The 21,842-nt window shown below is 42.5% G+C and overlaps 1 protein-coding gene across 1 annotated transcript in view; it reads left to right on the top strand.

Annotated features, from left to right (window-relative positions):
* UTP6 (UTP6 small subunit processome component) overlaps window positions 1–21,842 on the top strand; it is a 1,596,914-nt gene that overhangs the window by 617,675 nt on the left and 957,397 nt on the right. Inside the window, exon 7 of the mRNA XM_044068038.1 lies at window positions 21,305–21,423. Within this exon, the coding sequence (XP_043923973.1) occupies window positions 21,305–21,423 (119 nt within the window). The remainder of the gene's footprint in view (window positions 1–21,304; window positions 21,424–21,842) is intronic.

Below are 21,842 nucleotides of genomic sequence, written 5' to 3'. Positions count from 1 at the left end.
ATTGTCGAATGCACAAGCCAGATTTGGGTTTTTGTCTACGTGGAGTCATTTCAAGCCATCCCCCACCAGTTTCTTTCTATCATTTGTATAATTTGTTTGATACACAGTAAAGTCCTCATTATGGTTATATGGTTGGCAGAAGAGACCAATATACATATAAATGTCTTGGAGGAGAGAACGGTAATTTTAGAGTTGCAGGCCTTTCAGAACCCCCTTCCTGTAAGGATAATTGCTATTCAAACGGACAATGTCACTGGCTTGGTACATCAATAAACAAGGGGGAACCAACCACCTTTTCCAACAAGCAGGGAGAGTTGAGCTGTGGGCGATCTCCTCCAACTGCCTTTTTTTTTTTTTGGTAGCCAGCACCAGTATGGGACCCTTCAGACACCCACGAGCTGAAGGCCCGTGCCTCTTCTCAGTATATTAAAGGAGTGGTGGTCCTTACCCTGCTTTTTCTGTTTACATGTGCCCTCTTGTCAGTCATTGTGTGTAATTTGTTGTTTTCAAGGGTGGTAGGTATGTACCTCTGCAGCATCATCACTTATGTACCTTATGAAAAGAATAATGCCCCTGTGGATAGTAGTGAAGATTTGGATGGGCTAACCAGGTAATGCAGATGATATACATATATACATAGTCTTCCAATACATCTGTCAAACATGAGTAGTAATCTGTTTGCATTTTCTTTCCTGTGCAGGTTCGCCCACTTTCTGACACTGACATGGCTTCACCACGAGTAGGAGAAGAAAATGTGAGTGTGGGTATGTGACCATTCTTACATTTACTGGGTTGCCAGCCATGCCTCCGTAAGTGAAAAACCACTACAACTTGAGCTTCCCCACATCTAGTGTGAAGGTATACTGGATTGCAAGAAGTATGCATTGGAGCAGAGTTCTGCAGTTGTTGGAAGAGAAGTGTCCCATCTACCCTGAGCCCGACATTCTTGTGCTGCACATTGGAGGGAATGATGTCATCACCAGTCAACCACTCGGAAGGCTACGATTTCAAATCAGAGAAATTTTTGTACACCTGCAGTCATGGTGGCCACATTGTCGTTTTGTGTGGTCTGACATAATTCCTCACCAAATATGGAAAAAAGAAAATGGTCAATGGGCAGCGCAGAAGGCCAGACGTTTACAGAATGGGTTCATGTATGGCTTGATGCACAGGGTTAGTGGATCTACAATCTGCCTTGACAGCATCACTGCAGAAGATGTTCACCTGTTCAGAAGGGATGGTGTTCACCTAATTGAGGAGGGCATTGCTTTGTTCTTGACTGACCTCCACAATGGCGTGAGGAGAGCTATGAAGGATTGGTAACATGCAGCATGTGCGAAGAATGGAAAACACCCATGACCAAGTAGGACCAGTATGGTAAGTTAAACTGTATTGTTAAAGTTATGAACACCGTTATCACTACTTACAACACAGGAAAAGACATGCTAGGGAACACATGCTGAGTAACATTTCATTTTCAGATTGTAAAAGAACTATCTGTATGTTGTGTATGAGTACAAATTTTGCATTTGCTTATGAACTGTGTTGTGTAAAATAGATTTTTCTGAGTTTGGCAAATAACTGCGTTAAGGAGCTGGTGAGGATGCTGAGAAAGAACAACTGTTTCAGGAAAATGCTACCACTTACAATCAAATGTGTCAGCACCATCCTGCAATACTTCTTTTTTTTCTTCTGCTTCTGTCAGGCTCGTGTACATTTTAGATGACAAGAAGGGCTTAGTAATACAGAACTTGATCCCTTGGGTCTATTACTGAATGGACACATGTAAAGAGAAAAGGCATAGGTAAGGCAGACTGCTGACACTGAAGAAGGTCGTGAGACTGTAGTGGTATCAGCTGTCTGAGTGGGTAGCCAACACAGGTGTCAGGCACATCAGATGCCTTTGAGTGCCACTGAAGTCCCTTGCCTGTCCTGGGTTCATTAGTGGAGTGGCGGTCCTTACCATGCTTTTTCTCTTTACATGTACCCATTCAGCAGTATGTTGGCTGCACCAAGAATGTGTCTATATTTACAATGATATGTGTCTACATGATAAAACACCTGGGTCTGAATGCTGTACACATGTACAGATATCCAGTTTGTTTAGGACTCAGGTTATGGAAATTATGATTTTTTTCATATTTTGGTAAATAACTTTGCAAGGGACCATCTGAATGTGCTAAGTAATACCTCATTTTAGAGATAGTGTTGATAGTTCCAACATGGTAAAATAACTGTGCCTGTGTGTTGTACACATGTACAGATATCAAAGTTTGTTTCGGACTTGGGTTATGGAAATTATGAATATTTCATATTTTGGTAAATAACTTTGCAAGGGAACATGTCACTGTGCCAAGTAATACCTCATTTTGAAGACAGTGTTGCTCCTTACAACATGGTAAAAGAACTGTGTCTGTGCACTGTATACATGTACATATATCACAGTTTGTTTAGTCTTGTAGGATTATGAAAATTATGCATTTTCAATACTTATCATTATTATGCCCATATCTTTGCTAGGGAGCATGGTGATGACACAAATGATGCATCATTTTGAAGCTGACATTGACACACACAACTTGTACACGGATATCTAGTCTCTGTCTGTTACAGGTGATGAGATGTTATGCTTTGTTTATTTATCAATTATGAGAAATATATTAATCATATTTCTGTGAATATCTTCATAAAGGAGCATCACACAGTAATGGTTAAGGTATCATTTTAAAGCTGACATTCATACAAACAAACTAAATACAACTTGTATGGGTCTATATGGTACATTGACCAAAATACTGTGCTTTGCTTTTCCAAAAAGGTAAAAAATATGCACAATATCAGCATTCTTTGCCAAATATTTAATAATAACTTTGATACGCACCACCAACATTTGGAAAGGTCAGTGTCTGCTGAACAGTTTCCGCATTTACATTTTTAGTCTAGCTCTTATAGTTAGAGAGTTTTGAACATTTGTTTTCTGTATGGTATTACAAATGGATTTTCTGAAAATGAGCTCGGGCTGCACTGTTGTTCCTATGGTGGAATTAAAAAGGCAGCTTTTTGTGAGCTGCTCCGGTGTGAATGAGTTAAAGATGGAAGAAAAAGCTAAATCTATGCAAATAGTTAGACTTCTTGCAGGTCCAGCCACTGAGGTTCAGTAGGCATTGCCCCTCCAAGCACTGGTCCTTTCCTGTCCCCTCCAGGTCAGCTCAGCCCAAACCCTGGGGAAGCAGGGACCCCCAGACAGCAGCCCCAGGGAATGCAGAGATCTAAGCAATGGAGTTTCTCCTCTTCAAAACCAGGGAGTGCTAAGCCACCTCCTCATGGTAAGAACCTGAGCAGCCAAGTGCTCCGGATTGTGCGGAAAGCTCCGCATTTAACATCAGCTTGGCTGACTGTTCCGCTGTTCCGCATTGAACAGTGCTAGCTCCACTTTGTGTTTTTTTGATTGGCTTGTATAATGCACTGCGGGCATACAAGCCAATCAAGTCATTGCTCCTAAGACAAAGGGAGCTATTGAGGTTAAAGAAATTTCGGACAGTCGCGTGCAAGCTGACTTTTCTCACATTTTGAATGTTTTTTATAGTATGTGTTTGTGAATTTTCAGTGAAAGAACGTGAACACCATCCATCTGTTTCTTTTCCTGAATTGCTTACTTGTAATCATAGCAAAATATTTGGCAATATGTTGACATCTTACAGAAGCACACGTGACAACACTGTAGGTTTTTGACATCATCTTAGCTCAGCAGTTCGTATGGTGTCTTCCCTGACTTATATAAAACTCTGTAGTTGTCTCTCCCCCTCCTGTTTTTTGCATTTTCTTTAATACGTTGTTAGATATTTTAAAGGGAATGTAATATTTTTCTGTTGTTGAATTGTGAAAAAGTTATAGCAGATTACACTTTAAAAGCCGGATGACTTTACGTGGAGGCTAATTAAAACAACAAACTTTTGAGGCATTATAACTTTTTTAGAAGTGATAAGTCCAGTTTTTTATCACTGTATATTTTATTTCATTGTATTTATTTTATTTAATATTTGGTGACCGGGAAAGTCCGACTAGGTTCCACAGAGCCTGTTTTCAGCGGTGGCCCGGGGAGAGATGCTCCAGACCGTGTGTCTTTTAGAATGTGGGAGGAAACTGGAGTACTCTGAGGAAACCCACACGAACACAGGGAGAACATGTAAACTCCGCACAGAAGGCACCCCAGCCGAGAATCGAACCAGAGAACCTCTTGCTGTGAGGCGACAACGTTAACCGCTGCACCACTGTGCCGCCCACTGTTATTCACCGCCCACAATATTCCTGTTGCATGCTCCCCAAGTCTACTCTAGAACTCTCACACTCCCTCACTCTCCTAGCCTACATGCTGCTTTGTGTTCACGTCTCCTTTCTTTTCATTACTACAAACAATTATAGATTTTTTTACCTGCTCTTCACAAGAGCTGACAATTTCTGTTTTTTTCCCTAAAATATCTCTGTGGTTTGCTCTTTTTTTCTTTAAATGATTTATGGAACTGAGTCCTGCATTTCTGACCTATCCCTCTGAAGCCCTTTACAGTTGAATTTTGACTTGGGCATCTCTACAGTCTACTCCTTGGGCTATGCATTCAGATGCTAGCCTCTTAGTTTGTTCCCAGTCACTTTTACTGTAGGCTGATTGCTACGTACATTTTTTTTACTTTGTTGTCATCACTGTCTTATTTGTATTATATGCTGAGTTTGTTGCAACAAAGTGCATAACTTTGCAATTACAACCTTTGAAGTTCTGCTTTCTTTTTCTACTTTCAGCCTTATTAGATCCCTTTTCAGTTTCTTTCCCATTTTTCACATTTTTAGTGTGATCCAGGAGTATATCTGCATCTGCAGAGAGCGTGTGTATTATTAAATACTTGCATATGATATATTTTGGTTGAAAGGATATGGCCATGTTGAAGGTATGCTTTTCACGCAGTGCAAAAATTGGATGTTCCACATTATGACTGTTTGTTACACATTGCTATGGTCTGTATTTCACATTGGCCTCTTAGCAGTTTGAGACCTATGGTAAGAACTCACAATGACTTCACGCCTCCCCCCCCTTCATCTGCCCACCTGCTCTTGCCCTTAGGAGAAAAACCCTCCTTCCACGCAAGCACCTGGGGCACCATTAGCAATGAGCGCTGGGTCGTCAACATAGTGTTCCAGGGATACAAATTTTATTTCCACCCTCTACCAACCTCAAAAGTGTTACTGGATCTTCCCCCAAACCAGTGGGCAGAGGCCAAAAAGCAAGTCCTTTCCCTGCTCTCTGTGAGGGCAATAGAGCATGTTCCTGCAGAACAGGCAGGCCAAGGTTTCTACTCCAGACTCTTCCTGGTACCCAGAAAAGAGGGCACCTGGTGTCTCATCCTCTATCTATCCATCCTAAACACTTTTTTGGTGATAAAATTCAAAATGCTCACCCTCCATCAACTTCTACCTATGCTCTCCAAGGATGCTTGGTTAGCCACCCTAGATCTAAAAAAGGCCTACCTACACATCCCAATCAGGGAATCTTGCAGAAAATATGTCTGTTTCAGGATGGGATCACTGCACTTTCAGTTCCCTGTGCTTCCCTTTGGCTTATCCACTGCTCCCAGAGTTTTCACAAAATGCCTGTCTCCCGCCATTGCTTTTTGCAGACAAAGAAATATTCAAATTTACCCATACATAGACGACTGCCTGATTCAGGCAGACAGTCAGGAAAAGCTGCTAAAGCACCTGACCTTGTGAGAGACCTACTGACCTCCCTGGGGGACTATCGCCCTATAAGCCTGACTTAGCTTGGTCTGCAAAGCTGTGGAGCACATCATCATGGATCTCATTAACAGAGACATTGGGATTCCAAACACTGGACCCTACCCAGTTCGGCTTTAAGGGCAGATCATGCCTCCTATACCTGGTGGACTTATTTGAGACAGTTCCAAGGCTATAGACGTGGCAAAGGTGGTCCACACAGCCTACCTAGACCTTGCAAAGGCCTTCGACACCATTCCCCACTCAGGCATTATAGACAAGCTCACCAGCCTGAACATAAATCCCTATTTCACGAGATGGGTTGCCAACTGGCTCACGGACAGAACCCACATGGTAAGAGTTGCGGGAGCTAGGTCTGACTCTAAACCGGTTATTAGTGGCGTTCCTCAGGGGTCAGTCCTAGGACCCCCCCCCCCTGTTCGGCATATACTTCTGAGAGGTACAGACAAGCACAGGAGGACTATGGCTGACCAAGTTGACAGACGACTGCAAACTAGGGGCTATAATTGACTCTCTGGCTGACACAGACATCCTCCAAAAGGGTCTCACTAAGACAGATACCTGGTGTCAAAACCATGGCCTCAAGCTAAATGCTAAAAAGTGCATAGTCATCCCATTTGGAAAAAACAAAGTACCCACAAACTATCACATAGGTGGTAGCCCCCTAAATACAGAAGACGTAATAAGGGATCTGGGAACCCAAGTAGATGGTAACCTCTACTTTGATAATCACATTGTCAAAGTGGTTAGAAAAGCCTTCTATGTGGCCCACTTAATCACAAAAGGGTTTGCATCCAGATCAAAAGAGGTCATTGGGCCCCTCTACGCGTCACTCATCAGACCCATCATAGAGTACATTGTCCAATTTGGGATGTACCTTACAAGACACCTGCAACAACTGGAAAGACCACAGAAGTACCTCACCAAAAGGATCACTGACCTCAAGCAGATGCCCTATGCAGCTCGACTGAAGAAACTCCAGCTGTACTCAGTTGCATACCGCCTACTCAGAGGCGATCTCTGCCTGACATACAAGGCCATGTCCAACCCAGAATTGATGGACATGCCCCACGTAAAGAAAACCATACCCCCTCGATCCAATGCTCCAGGGATCTAAACCTCACCACAACAATAAATAAGAAGTGCTGGAGGGATAGATTCCTGTCCCAGAGAGTTCCCATGCTCTGGAACAAGATTACAATATACATTAGGCAGAGCTCTTCGCTAACCCTATTCAAGAGAAACCTTGACGAGTGGATGGGAAATTAAACGTTTACCCCACGGATCACTTAAATAGCTCTGCTGGACAGAGGCACAGGGAACTAATCTAAGGGGGTGGCGAAAGCCAACACATTCCAGCTAGGCTTATAAATGCCTTCGGGCAGATAGCCTGTTACCTACCTATGGACCTATGAACCATCAGCAAAAAGAAATCCAAACTAGTACCCACTCAAAAAATTGTATTCCTGGGAGCAAGCCTGGACACGGCATCCTAGATGGCATTCCTTACACCAGAAAAACAAACCTACCTGACAACCTACTTCTCTCAGTTAACCACCAGATCCTAGTTATCCGCAAGGAAAATCCTTCAAGCTCTGGTGTACATGGCTTCTTGCATTCTACTCATTCCATATGCCAGACTGCATATGAGGAAACTACAATGGTACCTAAAAAGCCTTTGATGTCAACACTCCCAAGACCTGGATACTCTTATGCCAATGATACCTTGCTTAAGGAAAGGTTTCCTTTGGGTGGGCAGCAGCATGCAACCACAACAAGGGGCTACCCTTCTCTCAACCCCACGCCACCCAGACCCTCACCACAGAAGCATCAGACTATGACTGGGGTGTACACCTGGACAGGCAGGTGCATTCTGGGCCAATGGAGCCCAAACCAAATACATCTGCACATCAACCAAAAAGAGATGTTAGCTGTTCAGCAAGCTCTGACAGCCTTCAGATCCCTACTCTCCCAGAGCTTCTACTGATCAAAACAGACATCACTGTGATGTGGTATATCAACAAGCAGGGAGAGACTCACTCGTATCCTCTGTGCAGGCTCGCCATGACCCTTTGGCACACAGCCTTAGCCATGCAACTACACCTGCTAGCACAATTCCTCCCAGGCTCTCTAAACTCTCTGGCAGGACAACTTAAGCAGAAATCTTGTGGACCCACACAAGTGGCAGCTAGACCAAAGAACCTTCACCCTTGTAACCCAGAAATGGGGCACACCGAAGGTCAACATCTTTGCTTCCCACTCCAACCATCAGCTCAGCAAATTTTGCACCAGGGAACCTCACAGCAAGGCCTCAAAAGTGGGTGCTCTATCCTTCCGGTGGGTCAACTCCTCAGTCTATGCATTCCCCCCCTACTGCTCATTACAAAGGGTACTGCTCAGAGGAAAGGGAGGAAAAACAGAGGACAATCCTGATTGCCCCAGACTGGCCACGCCAGCCGTGTACCCTCTGCTGTGAAGCCTGTCACCACTGCCATCATGGCATCTCCCTCAGATCCCAACAGTCCTGACCCAGAGGAATGGAGAATTCATGCATCCCCAATTCCAGACCCTCAGTCTTGCAGCCTGGCATATTCTTTGACCACTGCATAAGCTGCCCATCTAAGCAAACAAGTTATAGATGTTATAAGTGAGACCAGATGCCCTTGCACTAGAAAGTCTTATGCTGACAAGTGGAAAAGGTTTTGCACCTGGATCCAGGCTAAGGGAGTTGGAACTGCACAGCCCTCCTTACCTCTCATCCTGGATTACCTGGCTGACCTACTACACAGGGGTCTTTCCTTCTCTTCCATTAAAATACATGCCTCTGCCATCTCTGCGCATTTCAGCACAGAGCCACCTCTTTTTCCCCACCATCTTATCAAACAGTTCCTAAGAGGGGGTAACAACTTGAGGCCACCCAGAAGAGCACCTACCCCAGCTAGGGATCTTAACTTTGTTTTGGAAAAACTCACCCTGCCCCCCTTTGAATCAGCAGCATCAGCAGAGTTAAAATTCCCGTCTTGGAAGACAGCCTTGCTTCTGGCCATCACTTTAGCTAGAAGAGTATCTGAGCTACAAGCACTAATGGCTATAGAACCCTTCATCATTTTCCACACTGACGGGGTCTCCCTCAGGACTAACCTATCCTTCATGCCAAAAGTGGTGTCCAGTGTGGCTCTCAACCAATCCATTCATTTCCCCACCTTTTTCTCTAGCCCACAAAACAAGGGGGAAAGGATTCTGCACTCTCTAGATGTGCACAGACAGCTCAGATTCTACCTAGACAGAACTAAATCATTTAGGAAGACTGATAAATTGTTAGTCAGCTTTGCTACAGGAGCAGAGGGCAAGGCCATATCCAAACAAACCATTTCTAAATGGATAGCACACTGCATCCATTTCTGCTACAAGCAGCATGGGAAACCTCCCCCCCAAGAGGGTCAGGACACATTTTACCAGAGCAACCTCCACCTCTGCAGCTTTCCTCAGAGGGGTCCCCACCAGGGACAATCCTGGAGGCTGCAACATGGACCTCTTTTAATACCTTCACCAAGCATTGCCACCTGCCTATCTACTCCAAATCCAGGGCAGGCTTTGCCACAGCAGTATTGCAGGGCATCCTTGCCAGCCCTCAGTCTTCTTGACTGCCTCTACCCTTTTCTTCACCTTTGGGAATCAACCTAAATGTGATGACTGCAACAATGAAACACGAAGAACATAGTACAGTTGTGTACGGTTACCATAAATGTAGATGTTTGAGTGTATTCACTGTTGCAGTCCTGGTTTCCCTCCCTCCATCCCCCTTGTCTCTCTCTCTCTCACTCTCTATCCTTATAAAGATGTTTTGATATTTACTTTCTACTGGTGGTGTTCTTCCACCATAACCTAGCTTCCTCTTGGGGGCTGCTGTCAATTAGGGCAAGAAAAACTGATGTAATGGCGTCGGCTGCCTTAATTTATAACACTGATAACCTGACGTCAGTCCTGGAGCGACAGTAGCCGACGCAGAAATACTAAGCCTCTGGTATTTGGGCCGACTGAGGGCTACCCTGGCAGGGATAACCCAAATATGATGACTGCAACAGTGAATACCCTTGATCATCTACATTTATGGTAAGTGAACACAACTGTACTTTACTCTCCCTGTAATGAATAAAGCACAAGGTATATATACAGACTCCATGGGTGTTTTCCTTAGGCTTCAGCAGTCACTGTGTGCAGTATGTATGCACAAGCACACAAGCACAAACAGACAGGCAGCAGATATTGGTGGTGTTAAGGGGAAGAAAGAGGTAATTGGAAAAATATTTTCTGGGAGTGCGGTGAGTTGGCAGAGTTTTAGGACTCCCTGCAGAAAGCACCGTCAGATGCTGGGTGGGCAGATTAGTCTGACGAGGGAGATTATTTTTCTGAACTATGACACAGAATCTGAATTGCCTAGACATGGTAAGGCCTTGCTGTGTCTAATATTGGTGTCTGCCAAAAAAAGCAATGACTAGAAAAGGGAAATCAAAATCTAAGCCAGCTATACTGGAAGTATTGTATATAGTAACAAAGGTAAAGCAACTGGAAGTGAGATCTTTAGGAAAGGGTAGGAGCAAACTACATAGGAAAAAATGGGAATTGTGGGAACAATACATACAAGTCAGAAGTGAGCTTTAGTAGCTGTCAAGACTTAAATGAGCTATGTAATGTTTGAGTGAGAAATTGGGTAGATTATAAGTGATGTATAATGTTTTCAGCTGGGAGTATATCAGTATGGTTTGTGATATAAAATGTTTGCAACTAGAATTGTGTAAGTGTGATTTGTTTTCATTTGTGTAAATATACAATTGTCTGTGTAGTAAGTGATGGTTTATTAAAGATGTTTCTTGTTTAAAAAAATGTCAGGAGTTGAATAATTTATGTAATGTTGCTTAGGGTATATGACATACAGCATTATATGTGAAGTATAATGATGTTCATCGTGCATACAGCTGCAGTCATCACACTTGGGTTATCCTGCCGTCAGGCGGGTCCTCGGTCGGCCGAATTCCAAAGTCTAGGTCCGGCGTCGGTTGTCGTCGCTTCCTCCCTGACGTCAGTGCGGCAGGGGTATAAAAGAGGCAGCCGACGCCATTTTCTTCAGTTTTTCTTGCCACGCGGTGCCCGAAGCAGAAGCAGTTCGCAAGTGCCGGTTGGCCAGCTCCTGAGATTTACGAAAAGTATTTCAGCCGAAGTCTTCTTTAAAGCTAAGTACCCCATTGGGGAAACTTTTTTTGCCTCAGTCCGATGTCAGACAAAGTTAATAATTGCATTTCTTGTGGGAAGCAAATACCGCATAAGGATTTTCACTCTTACTGTATACCTTGCTTAGGGCCAGATCACGACGTTTCGGCCTGCCGTTTTTGTGCTAAGTTTAACACGCGCACTATTAAGCGCCGGGCGGAGTTCGCCATTCATTATTTTGGCAAAAAATTTAGTTACATCATGTCGTCGAATATACCGACGCCAGTTTCAGGCAAAAAATGCAAGGATAAGGACAGACATACGAGGCCTGCACCGAGTACTGAGATCACGCTAAGGCTGACTACCGGTTCTCAGCGAGGTGCCTACGTAGCCCCTGATTACCGATGAAACTATTACCGGCTACTTCAGTACCCGAGGTCGCAGCTTCCTCTGTCTCCATTCCTACTGCAGATACCGACGCCACTTTTGGCGGAGAAACGGAAAATTTAGCGAGGCTTGCCATTTCTGAAGGCGTTTTCAGGCCTACCACCTTCTCTATTAAATCATTCTCTAAATCTAAAGCTCCAATGAAAATTAAAAAACAGGGTCCTCAGACCCCCTCTCAAATCCCCATGCCTAAAAAACAGATGCTTAAAATGGCTGAGGATTTGATTACACTCATCAGGGGTTCTCAACCCCCCTCAGACAAAAGACCCAGGTTGGAGGAAGACTTCCCTTCCTCAGACCAGGCTTCTATTACCTCAGACCTTTCTGAGGACCAGGATTACGCCTATTCCCCATTTGAAGACTCTGATGCTGAGGAGTCTATTCCCTCGGTCTCCCCCCCTGAGGACTACTCTTTTGGGGAAACCCTTCATACATTGAGAGAGCACTTTCACTGGGAAGGCCAAGATTACTCAGATTCCAAGAAAAGGCTCAGGGAATTTCTGCTGCTTCCCCAGCATAGGCCCCTGGCTATTCCTCCTGTCTTAGATATTTTGGATGATCAAAAAAACCTTTAACATTTATATATAGATATATAGAGTCCTCTAGATATAAATAATGTGTTAGGTATTTTTTATATTTTCTTTATTATTTATTTGCTGCTTTGTAGTAGCAAACTGCTCTGAATAAATACATTTAGTGTTAATTGGCGGCTGCAGTGCAAGCTTTCGCCTTTAAAAGAACGGAATTTATATTTAGTAGCGGTATGTTGCAAACACACTTTCTATAAACAGTTTTGTTTATAATGTTATTGACACCTAGTATAGTTATATTTATATATATTTATATAAAATTCCCTAGGCATAAATAATATGTTAGGCATTTTTTATATTTCGTTTATTATTTATTTGTTGCTTTGTAGTAGCAAATTGCTCTGTATAAATATATTTAGTGTTAATTGGCGGCTGCACTACAAGCATTCGCCTTTAAAAGAACGGAATTCATACTTAGTAGCGGTATGTTGCAAACATATTTTTTATAAGCAGTTTTGTTTATAATGTTTTTGACACCCAGCACATTTATATCTTTTGTTAGTATAAGTTTACGATCTAGTTTCTAGACCGATAAGGCTGTTTTGCTTGTTGCCTTGTGTTAGTAAGCTGTCCTAAAAAGACATGCTTAGTGTTAATCGGTAGCTGTATTGCAAGCATTCGTCTTTCACTGAACGGAAACTATACTTAACAGCGGTATGTTTTATACACAATCTTACTTACAGTTTTGCTTATAAAGCCTCTATTAGCTAGCACGTTTACATCTTCTGCTAAGCACAAGCTTTATAGGTTCATAGGTTCATAGGTTCATACTAGGCTATCTGCCCGAGGGCATTTACAAGCCTAGCCCATCGTTTTGTGGCTTACGCCACCCCTTAAGTATGGGGAACTATACCCATTATTTTGCTGTGCCTCTGTCGAGCAGTGACACTGAGGTAATCCCTGGGGTATATTTGCGATCTCCCATCCATTGGTCAAGATTTCTCTTGAACAAGGCCAGAGTGCTCTGCCTCACATATACGGGATTTTGTTCCACAGCATAGGGAGTCTTTGGGTGATGAATCTATCCTCCAGCACGTCCTATTAATAGCCGTGTCGAGGTTTAAGTCTCCGCCCTTGTGGCTCTGGTGGATCTAGATTTTTGAGGTGAAGCATATTCATCAAATCTGGGTTTGACATGGCCTTGTATGTTAGGCAAAGGTCACCTCTGAGCAAGCGGTGGCGACTGAATAGAGCTGGAGTTCTTTCAGTCGGGCAGCATAGGACAGATTTTGAGACCCTTTATCCTTTTGGTGAGGAACTTTTGTGGTCTCTCCAGCTGCTGCAAGTGTCGGGTCAGATACATTCGAATGGGGCATTGTACTCAATCATTGGTCTGATGAGTGATGAGTAAAGGGAGACCATGACCTCCTTGATCTAGATGAGAATCCCTTCATGATAAGGTGGGCAATGTAGAAGGTCTTCCTAACTACTTTAGCTACATGGGTGTCGAATGACAGACTACAATCAACCTGGGTCCCCAAGTCCCTGATAACTTCTTCTGTGCTCAGTGGATTGCCACCTATTTGGTAGCTAGGGGTAACCTTGTTTTTCGAAGGGTATGACTATGCATTTTTGGCATTTAACTTTAGGCCATGGCTCTGGCACCAGTTATCCGTTTCTGTGAGACCCTTCTGAAGGATATCTGTGTCAGATGTGTTTTCTACTATGGCTCCCAGTTTGCAGTCATCTGCAAACTTTGTCAGCCATAACCCTCCTGTGTTTGCTTGTACTTGAAAAGTAGATGCCAAACAAGAGTGGGCCCAGGACTGAGCCCTGTGGGACCCCACTTGTGACAGGCTTTGAGTCTGACATGGCGCCAGCAACTCTGACCCTGTGGGTTCTGTCACTCAGCCAGTTTGCAACCCATCTTGTGATGTATGGGTTAACATTTAAGCTGCTGAGTTTTCAATGATACCAGTGAGGTATTGTATCAAAGCCTTCGCCAGATCCAGGTAGGCTGTATGGACTGCCTTTCCTCATCAATGGCTTTGGTGACTGTTTCAAAAAGTCAACCAAGTTTAAAAGGCATGATCTGCCTTTGACAAAGCCAAACTGGGTTGGATCCAAGGTCTGCAAATTCCTATGTCTTTATTTATGAGGTCCATTATGATCCTCTCCATGGCTTTGCAGATAAGGCTTGTCAAGCTAATAGGCGGTAATTTCCAGGGTCAGTGGAAGCACCGCCTTTGTGAAGTGGGACCACAGTTGCAGTGCCACTCCTGGGTACATATCCAGAGGTAAGACTTTGATTAAATAGCTGTCCTAGTTGTGGGTTTAATTCCTCATTGAGTTTGGAGCACACAGCCGGGACACCGTCGGGTCCCATGGATGCTGTGTTTTTTGCTTTGGAGAGAGCAGTTTTAACTTGGGCATTGGAAATGTTTGGGGGGCTGCAATCGTTTGGTATAGATATCTCTCCTTTTGGGGAGAAGTTTGCACTGAACCTGTCAGCCAGTATGTTGGCAATGTCTGTAGGATCAGTAATCTTCACATCATTTTTGACTAGTTCTGAGCATATCTGGGAGTTTCCTCCCAGGTTTCTAACATAGCTAAAGAATGCCTTATTATTGTTTATTTACAGTCCGATGTTTAGACAGATTAGTCTGATTTTAATTTTAGCTACTTGGCTTTTCGTAACATGTTACTGGTGTTAAACTGCATTTTTTGACTAATCATTATATATGTATATATTCTTTATTTGTTGCAAAAATAACTATTGCTTAACAATATTTTATTTTACCATTAAATGGTTAGGAGATTTATATCTGTAGAGTTGTGTTTGGGGAATGCAGAGGGAGAAGTTGTGTCTCAGTGACACCTTTGTTGGTTCATTTAGCTTTACGCTAACTTGCAATTGATACTTATCTCTTGCATTTGCTTTTCTTTGTTCTATTCCCTGTTGTTTAATTAATGTTTACAAATGATTTCACAGATGATATGTCTTTGGATATGGTCTTGAAATTTGATATTTGTGATTTTGCATTGTTACGTTTTGCACTTTATACTGCTGTACAGTTGCTAGATGGATGTTAGTTAGGCTATTTTTTCTTTAAAGCACTTGTTGCCAATTAGTTTAATTGACACAGTTTGATTGACATAATTCAGAGTTTAGCTTATGTTATTTAAACAGTGTATGTGGGGTTTTTCTTTGTCTGAGGAAGCGTGGTTTACTAAGGCGCTTACCGTTACCCACTATTTTTTGGATTAAAGGAGCTTTTTTACTACAATTTTGCTACGTTGTCTGACTGCTTCATGGACTTTTAACCACAAGTGTTCTACTTTAATATTTGCTGTTTAACTTCTGCTTACTGCCTTTTGGATTCTCAAGTGTGTTTTTTTACATCGTGGTAGAGATCAGGTTACTGTTTCTACATATTTTGGATGATGTGTACGCAGAAGCCAGTCTTAATCCGGACTCTTTACCTCCTGCCCTGTTAAACCAGACAGATATTACCGGGTTCCTGATTCTCACCAGTTCCTTTATAAAAGCCCTTCTGCTGACCCAGAAACTATTTCTCAGGGTCCCAAGGGGGGTGATGGCCTCTACTGCTAAAAAACCTTTACCTTCAGAGAGAGATTCCAGAGCATTAGAAAGGTGGGGGGAAAAGGTGTATACATCAGCCACTTTAACCATGAGGGCATTAAACTGTCAATTTCATATGTTAAAGTACCAGCAGTTCTTGCTATCTCAGCTGAAAAGCAAAATGACACCAACAGAACAACCAGATTTGAAAGAGTTTCAAGATTTGTTGCATGGAGCAGAACAAGTGGGGAAACATACCTTACAGTGTGGTTTTGATGTTTTAGAGGCCTCATGTAGAGCTGCTGTCACGGGGTATGTCATACGTAGACAAGCTTGACTCAAAGAGCAAACCTTACCAGATCATGTCAAAGCAAAGTTATTAGATGCACCACTACAAAAAGATGTATTGTTTGGTGTTAAAGCGGAGGAGGTACTAAAGAAAATGGAGGAAAAAGTGAAATCTATGCAAACAGTTAAAGATTTCAAGCAGGTGCAGCCTCCACGCTTCAGCAGAAACTGGCCTTCAAAAAATTGGTCCTTACCAGCCACGGACAGACCCCAAAGGGGTAGATACAGACGCCCAAGGGGTAGAGGACAACCTCAAGGATCTTACAGAGCTAGGCAGTGGCAAGCACCAGCCCCAAGAGGTGGAGAAGATAGACCACAGTCATTTAGAAAGCAGACACAATGACTTTTCCCCTATGCCTGCCAAACAAAGCAATAATGGCAGCACCTTTGGGCTGAAAACTGGCCTTATTTTCAAAAAACTGGCACGTTGTTACAAAGGACAAATGGATTCTGGGTATCATAGACAGAGGCTACAGGTTCCACTTTCACACCCTTCCAAAAATGAGAGGCATGCCAAACCTGCCACAACAACAAATCTCCGCTCTCATGGATATGAAAGCAATTCAAGAGGTACCTGAAAAAGAACAAGGTCAAGGTTTTTATTCAATACTATTTCTGGTACCAAGGAAGGACAAAGATTGGAGACCCATCTTAGACCTATCTATTCTAAGCACATGTCTAGAGGTACCAAAATTCAAGATGCTCACATTACAGCAGCTTCTTCCCATGCTGGGCAAGGAGTCTTGGCTGGTAATGGACCTCAAGGAGGCATACCTGCATGTCCCTATCAGACAAGATTGCAGAAGATACCTCAGATTTCTTGCAGGTTCAACCCATTATCAATTCTCTGCATTGCCCTTTGGCTTATCTACTGCGCCCAGAATGTTTACGAAATGCCTGGCATCAGTAATTGCTTTCTGCAGACAACGAGGAATACAAATCTACCCATATCTGGACGACTGCCTGATCCAAGCGGACAGCAAGGACATTCTATTGCAGCATCTGGCATTTGTAATAAAACTATTAAACTGCCTGGGGTACACAGTGAACAAAAAGAAATCAAAACTAATACCCTCTCAACAGATAATTTTCCTGGGTGCCAGCTGAAATACAATGGCCCAGATGGCTTACCTCACGCCAGACAAACAAGGGCAACTGTCTCAATACTTCAACAAAATGGCAACTTTAACCAGGCTAACTGCAAGGAAAATCCTGCAGGCTCTGGGGTTCATGGCATCTTGCATCCTACTAATACCATTTGCAAAGCTGCATAAGAGGAAACTACAATGGTACCTAAAAAACTTATGGTCTCAACACAGCCACAGCTTGGAAACAATTTTACCACTCATTCCATGCCTTCAAAAGGAATTTTTGTGGTGGGCTCAAGCATGCCAAAGAAACACGGGTCTCCCTTTCTGTATACCACAAGCAAGTCAAATCATCACAACAGACGCCTCAGACTACGCATGGGGAGCACACATGGCAGATCAGTGCATCCAGGGAAAATGGTCTCAAACAGATGCACCTACACATCAACCAAAAGGAGATGCCAGCTGTGCAAAATGCTTTTATGACCTTCAAGGACTTACTTGCATCCGGGCCAGCTATTAATGAGGACAGACAACACCACAGTCGTGTGGTACATAAACAAACAGGGAGGGACGCATTCATACCCCCTGTGCAGGCAAGCTGTGACCCTGTGGAACACAGCATTGGAATTACAAGTTCAACTGCAGGCACAATTCCTGCCAGGGAAGGAAAACACACTGGCAGACAACTTAAGCAGAATTATGACAGACCCTCACGAATGGAAGTTGCATCCTCAAGTCTTCTCAAAGATAACTCATGCATGGGGACAGCCAGACATAGATCTATTTGCTACCCACAGAAATTACCAGTTGGAAAAATTCTGCTCAAGGACCTATCATCCACAGGTTTGGAAAGTGGATGCACTCTCTTTCAATTGGACAGCATTGACAGTCTATGCCTTCCCTCCTCTGCCTCTACTGACCAAAGTCCTATTAAAAACCAGAGCAGAGAGGCCACAAATGATTCTCATTTCTCCAGACTGGCCACAACAGCACTGGTATCCTCTCCTAAAGAGCCTGTCACACTCACCACCATGCATCCTACCTCAAGTTCCTCTTCTGTTGTCCCAGCACAACTACAAGACCCTTCACAGCCAGCTCAGAACTCTAAATCTAGCTGCATGGAAAATACCTTAATTTGCCAACAGACTCTCCTCTCCAAAGAGGTACAGGATGTCATCTTGGAGGCCAGGAGACCCTCTACCAGAAAAACCTACTCCACCAAATGGAAACGATTTTGTTCCTGGAATCAAGCAAAGGGTCAGAATCCTTGGGTAATAAATATACCTCAGATTTTTCAGTACCTAGCTGAGATGTTAAACAGTGGCCTTTCCTTCTCTTCCATCAAGATCCACGCTTCAGCCATTTCAGCACAATACAATACGGATCCTATTTTATTCTCACATCCTCTACTAAGACAGTTCCTCAGAGGGGCAAAAAATATAAAACCCCCACGGAAACCACCAGCTCCAGCTTGGGACCTCAACTTCGTATTGGAGAAGCTGACACTGCCTCCTTTTGAGCCGGCTTCTTCAGCAGAGCTACAATACTTGTCGTGGAAAACAACCTTGCTTCTGGCTATTACCTCAGCACACAGGGTTTCGGAGCTACAGGCCCTCATGGCTGTGCAACCATTCATCATTTTCCATCAGGACAGGGTTTCCTTACGAACCAACCCTACCTTCATGCCAAAGGTAGTATCCAGTGTGCTTTGAATCAGACTATTCATTTACCTACCTTTTATCCAAATCCACAGAACAAAGGGGAGAGGTTACTACACTTCTTGGACATTCACAGGCAACTTCGTTATTACTTGGACAGAGCAAAGTCATTCAGGAAATCTGAGCAGCTCTGTGTGTCCTATGCTACAGGTGCTCAAGGAAAGGCCATTTCCAAACAGACTATTTCAAAATGGATAGCCTACTGCATACGCTTTTGTTATTCATTTCATGGAAAACCAGTGCCTGCATACATCAGATCCCACTCCACCAGGGCTACAGCTACCTCAGCAGCTTTCCTCAGGGGGTCCCTACCAAGGACATTTTGGAAGCAGCTACTTGGAGTTCAGTGCACACTTTCACCAAGCACTACCACCTTCCACTATACTCAAAATCTAGAGCGGGCTTTGCCAGAGCAGTCCTGCAGGGCATTTATAATCCCTCCTAAATCCGTTTAGTACCAGCCACCCTTACTTAGCTTTGGGATTCTACCCAAGTATGATGACTGCAGCTGTATGCACGATGAACATAGTACAGTTTTGTACCTACCATAAATGTAGATGTTCGAGTGCTCATACAGCTGCAGTCCAGGTTACCCTCCCTCCATCCCCTGTTACGACAGGGCTTATGACAAACACCCTTAACATACAACCTATTTGGGGTATTCCTTCATGGTGTATTTGCTTGCAACTACTGTTTTGATTTATTTACTTATGTATGTTTGCATAACATCATGTATTGCCTTCCTTTCTGGGGGCACCTGACATCTGGGGCAAGAAAAACTGAAGAAAATGGCGTCGGCTGCCTCTTTTATACCCCTGCCGCACTGACGTCGGGGAGGAAGCGACGACAACCGACGCCGGACCTAGACTTTGGAATTCAGCTGACCGAGGACCCGCCTGATGGCAGGATAACCCAAGTGTGATGACTGCAGCTGTATGAGCACTCTAACATCTACATTTATGGTAGGTACAAAACTGTACTTTTACGTTAATATAGTGTGATTACTTTTATATGAATGTACAATTGCTTGTTACAAGTGATAATTCAATAAAGTTGTTTGAAAAAAGTACAAACATACACATATATAAAAATATATGGCAGAATCATATGGTGTGTTATATTTTTCATAAATGAAATTTGCTATTAGTAGGTATGATTTATTGATATTTTCTTTTATGAGGCCTTCTGGATTATGGCAGCAGAAAGGGAAATGGAGGATTGCCTTCAGAAAGTGCAAAGCATCTTTTCTTGTGAGCTTTGCCGTTTCATCCACATTACAATAATTTATCTGAGTAAGATAATGCAGTTGAACTAATTTAAATGATTGTGGAAAATGTATTGGATCATTTTTTATCATTAGGATGAACAAGTAGATTTATTTTGTTTGTGTTGGAAATTTGACATTTTAATTTAAATTTTGTTCTGGAGAATAGTTATTTTTTTTTTTTGTTTCTCCTGCTTTTAAAATTATAAATATTGTGCATTTGGTTTATTTCTTGAATTTTCTTAGCCATAGAACCTCTTATCTTTGCCATTAAATATCAGGGGATCTGCTGTGAGTAGCACCAAACCTGAAAGGCAGTGCCATATTAAGGGTGGGGCAAATCAGGCTGCTGTCCCAACACCAAATATTTTGAGCGTATAAACTGCAAATTAAATAATTGCATATAAAATGGGTATTTTACAAGCTGTCTGTACATGAAATATATGGACTCACTTAATGACAAGCTTTTTAGCTATCATATCATATATTATTCTCAAAATATTTAACAGTTTGCAGGCTGTCATAAGCAGGGGCAAATCAGACTCCTGCCCCAACACCAAATATTGGGAGCTTATAAGCTGTGAATTAAACAGTTGCTTAATAGACTTCTTGTAATCTGTTACAGTGTCTTAGTTTTTTTTTTAAAGTAAACTACATTTAGAAAATAGAAAACAGGTATTTTACAAGCTGTCTGTACATGAAAGTAAGTGAAATCGCTTAATGACAGCTTGTTACCTGTCATATTATTCTCAAAATGTTTGACAGTTTGCAGGCTGTCATAAACGGGATAGGGGTAAATAGGTATGCTCCATGGTGTCTTACTTCCTTACTGCAGCTTTTCATTTCATTTTAGTATGTCATCCAGATAATGACATCTTGTGAGTGCAAGCCCACTCATCTTGTGAATTTGTCTTTTGTGAGATTAGAACAGTCTTTTTTAACTTTTACTTCCTGGTGTACCACTGGTATTTTAAATTATAAACCAAATAGCTGATGGTAGTCAAACTCTGGGCTTCATGTGTGCAGCTTAACCCTTTAAATATTGTGCTGTAATTCCTCATATTGTATTGAACAGCATCAGTAGATGAGTTCATTAAATCATTGAAGCTGCAAATGTATAAGCAGAGTTTCGTGATGATTCTGAAATGTTCACTATAGGTTTTTGATTATGCATGGTAAGTTGAAGAATATGCAAATTTTATTCTGTAATATAATTATATTGTAAGATAAGTGCCCAGACTGTGTGTGTTTAAAGGAGGGGGAGTCACTGTTTTGTGTATATTAATTGTGGTGTCTGTAAGTATGATTTACTAATGCCCTTTTCTTCTGTGAAGTTTTATGGATTATGGCAGCGAAATGGGAAATGGAGGATCGTTTGTCTTCAGAAAGTGCGAGGCATCTTTTCCTGCGAGCTTTGCGGTTTCATCCAGAATCACGGAAGATTTATCAAGAGGTAGGGCATAGTCATTTCCTGGAAAAAGAACACAGTGCAGTAACTCTCAGTTGATCAGATCACACTTATGTTATATTTTATTTTTATTCTTTGACTTCTTAATATAATTGGCAGAGTAGGAATTGTACCGTTTGTTTTTTTTTTCCTTTTTAAATGTTTGTGAGGCAGTGGCATGTTTTTGCAGTGACTGATGAGTCTTTCCATACTGCTTACCTTTTATTCTAAGTAGAACGTGCATCATTGGTATCAAATGCATTTATTTTGTTTCTGCTTTTTGGGAGTGGAATTGAATGTGTGAAATTAAGTTGACAGCACATTGTTGCTGAAGTACATTTTCTTTGCTGCTGTGAGTTATACCACTGTGCTTATTTCTGCTGCAAGCCTCATGATTTAAATAAGATTCATTTTTTTCTTTGTTG

The sequence above is a fragment of the Protopterus annectens genome, chromosome 4.part0 (genome assembly GCF_019279795.1).
Source record: "Protopterus annectens isolate FY-2018-M chromosome 4.part0, PAN1.0, whole genome shotgun sequence".
NCBI lineage: Eukaryota > Metazoa > Chordata > Ceratodontiformes > Protopteridae > Protopterus > Protopterus annectens.
Note: the sequence above shows the minus strand (reverse complement) of the source record. Positions and strands in the feature narration are given on the sequence as shown.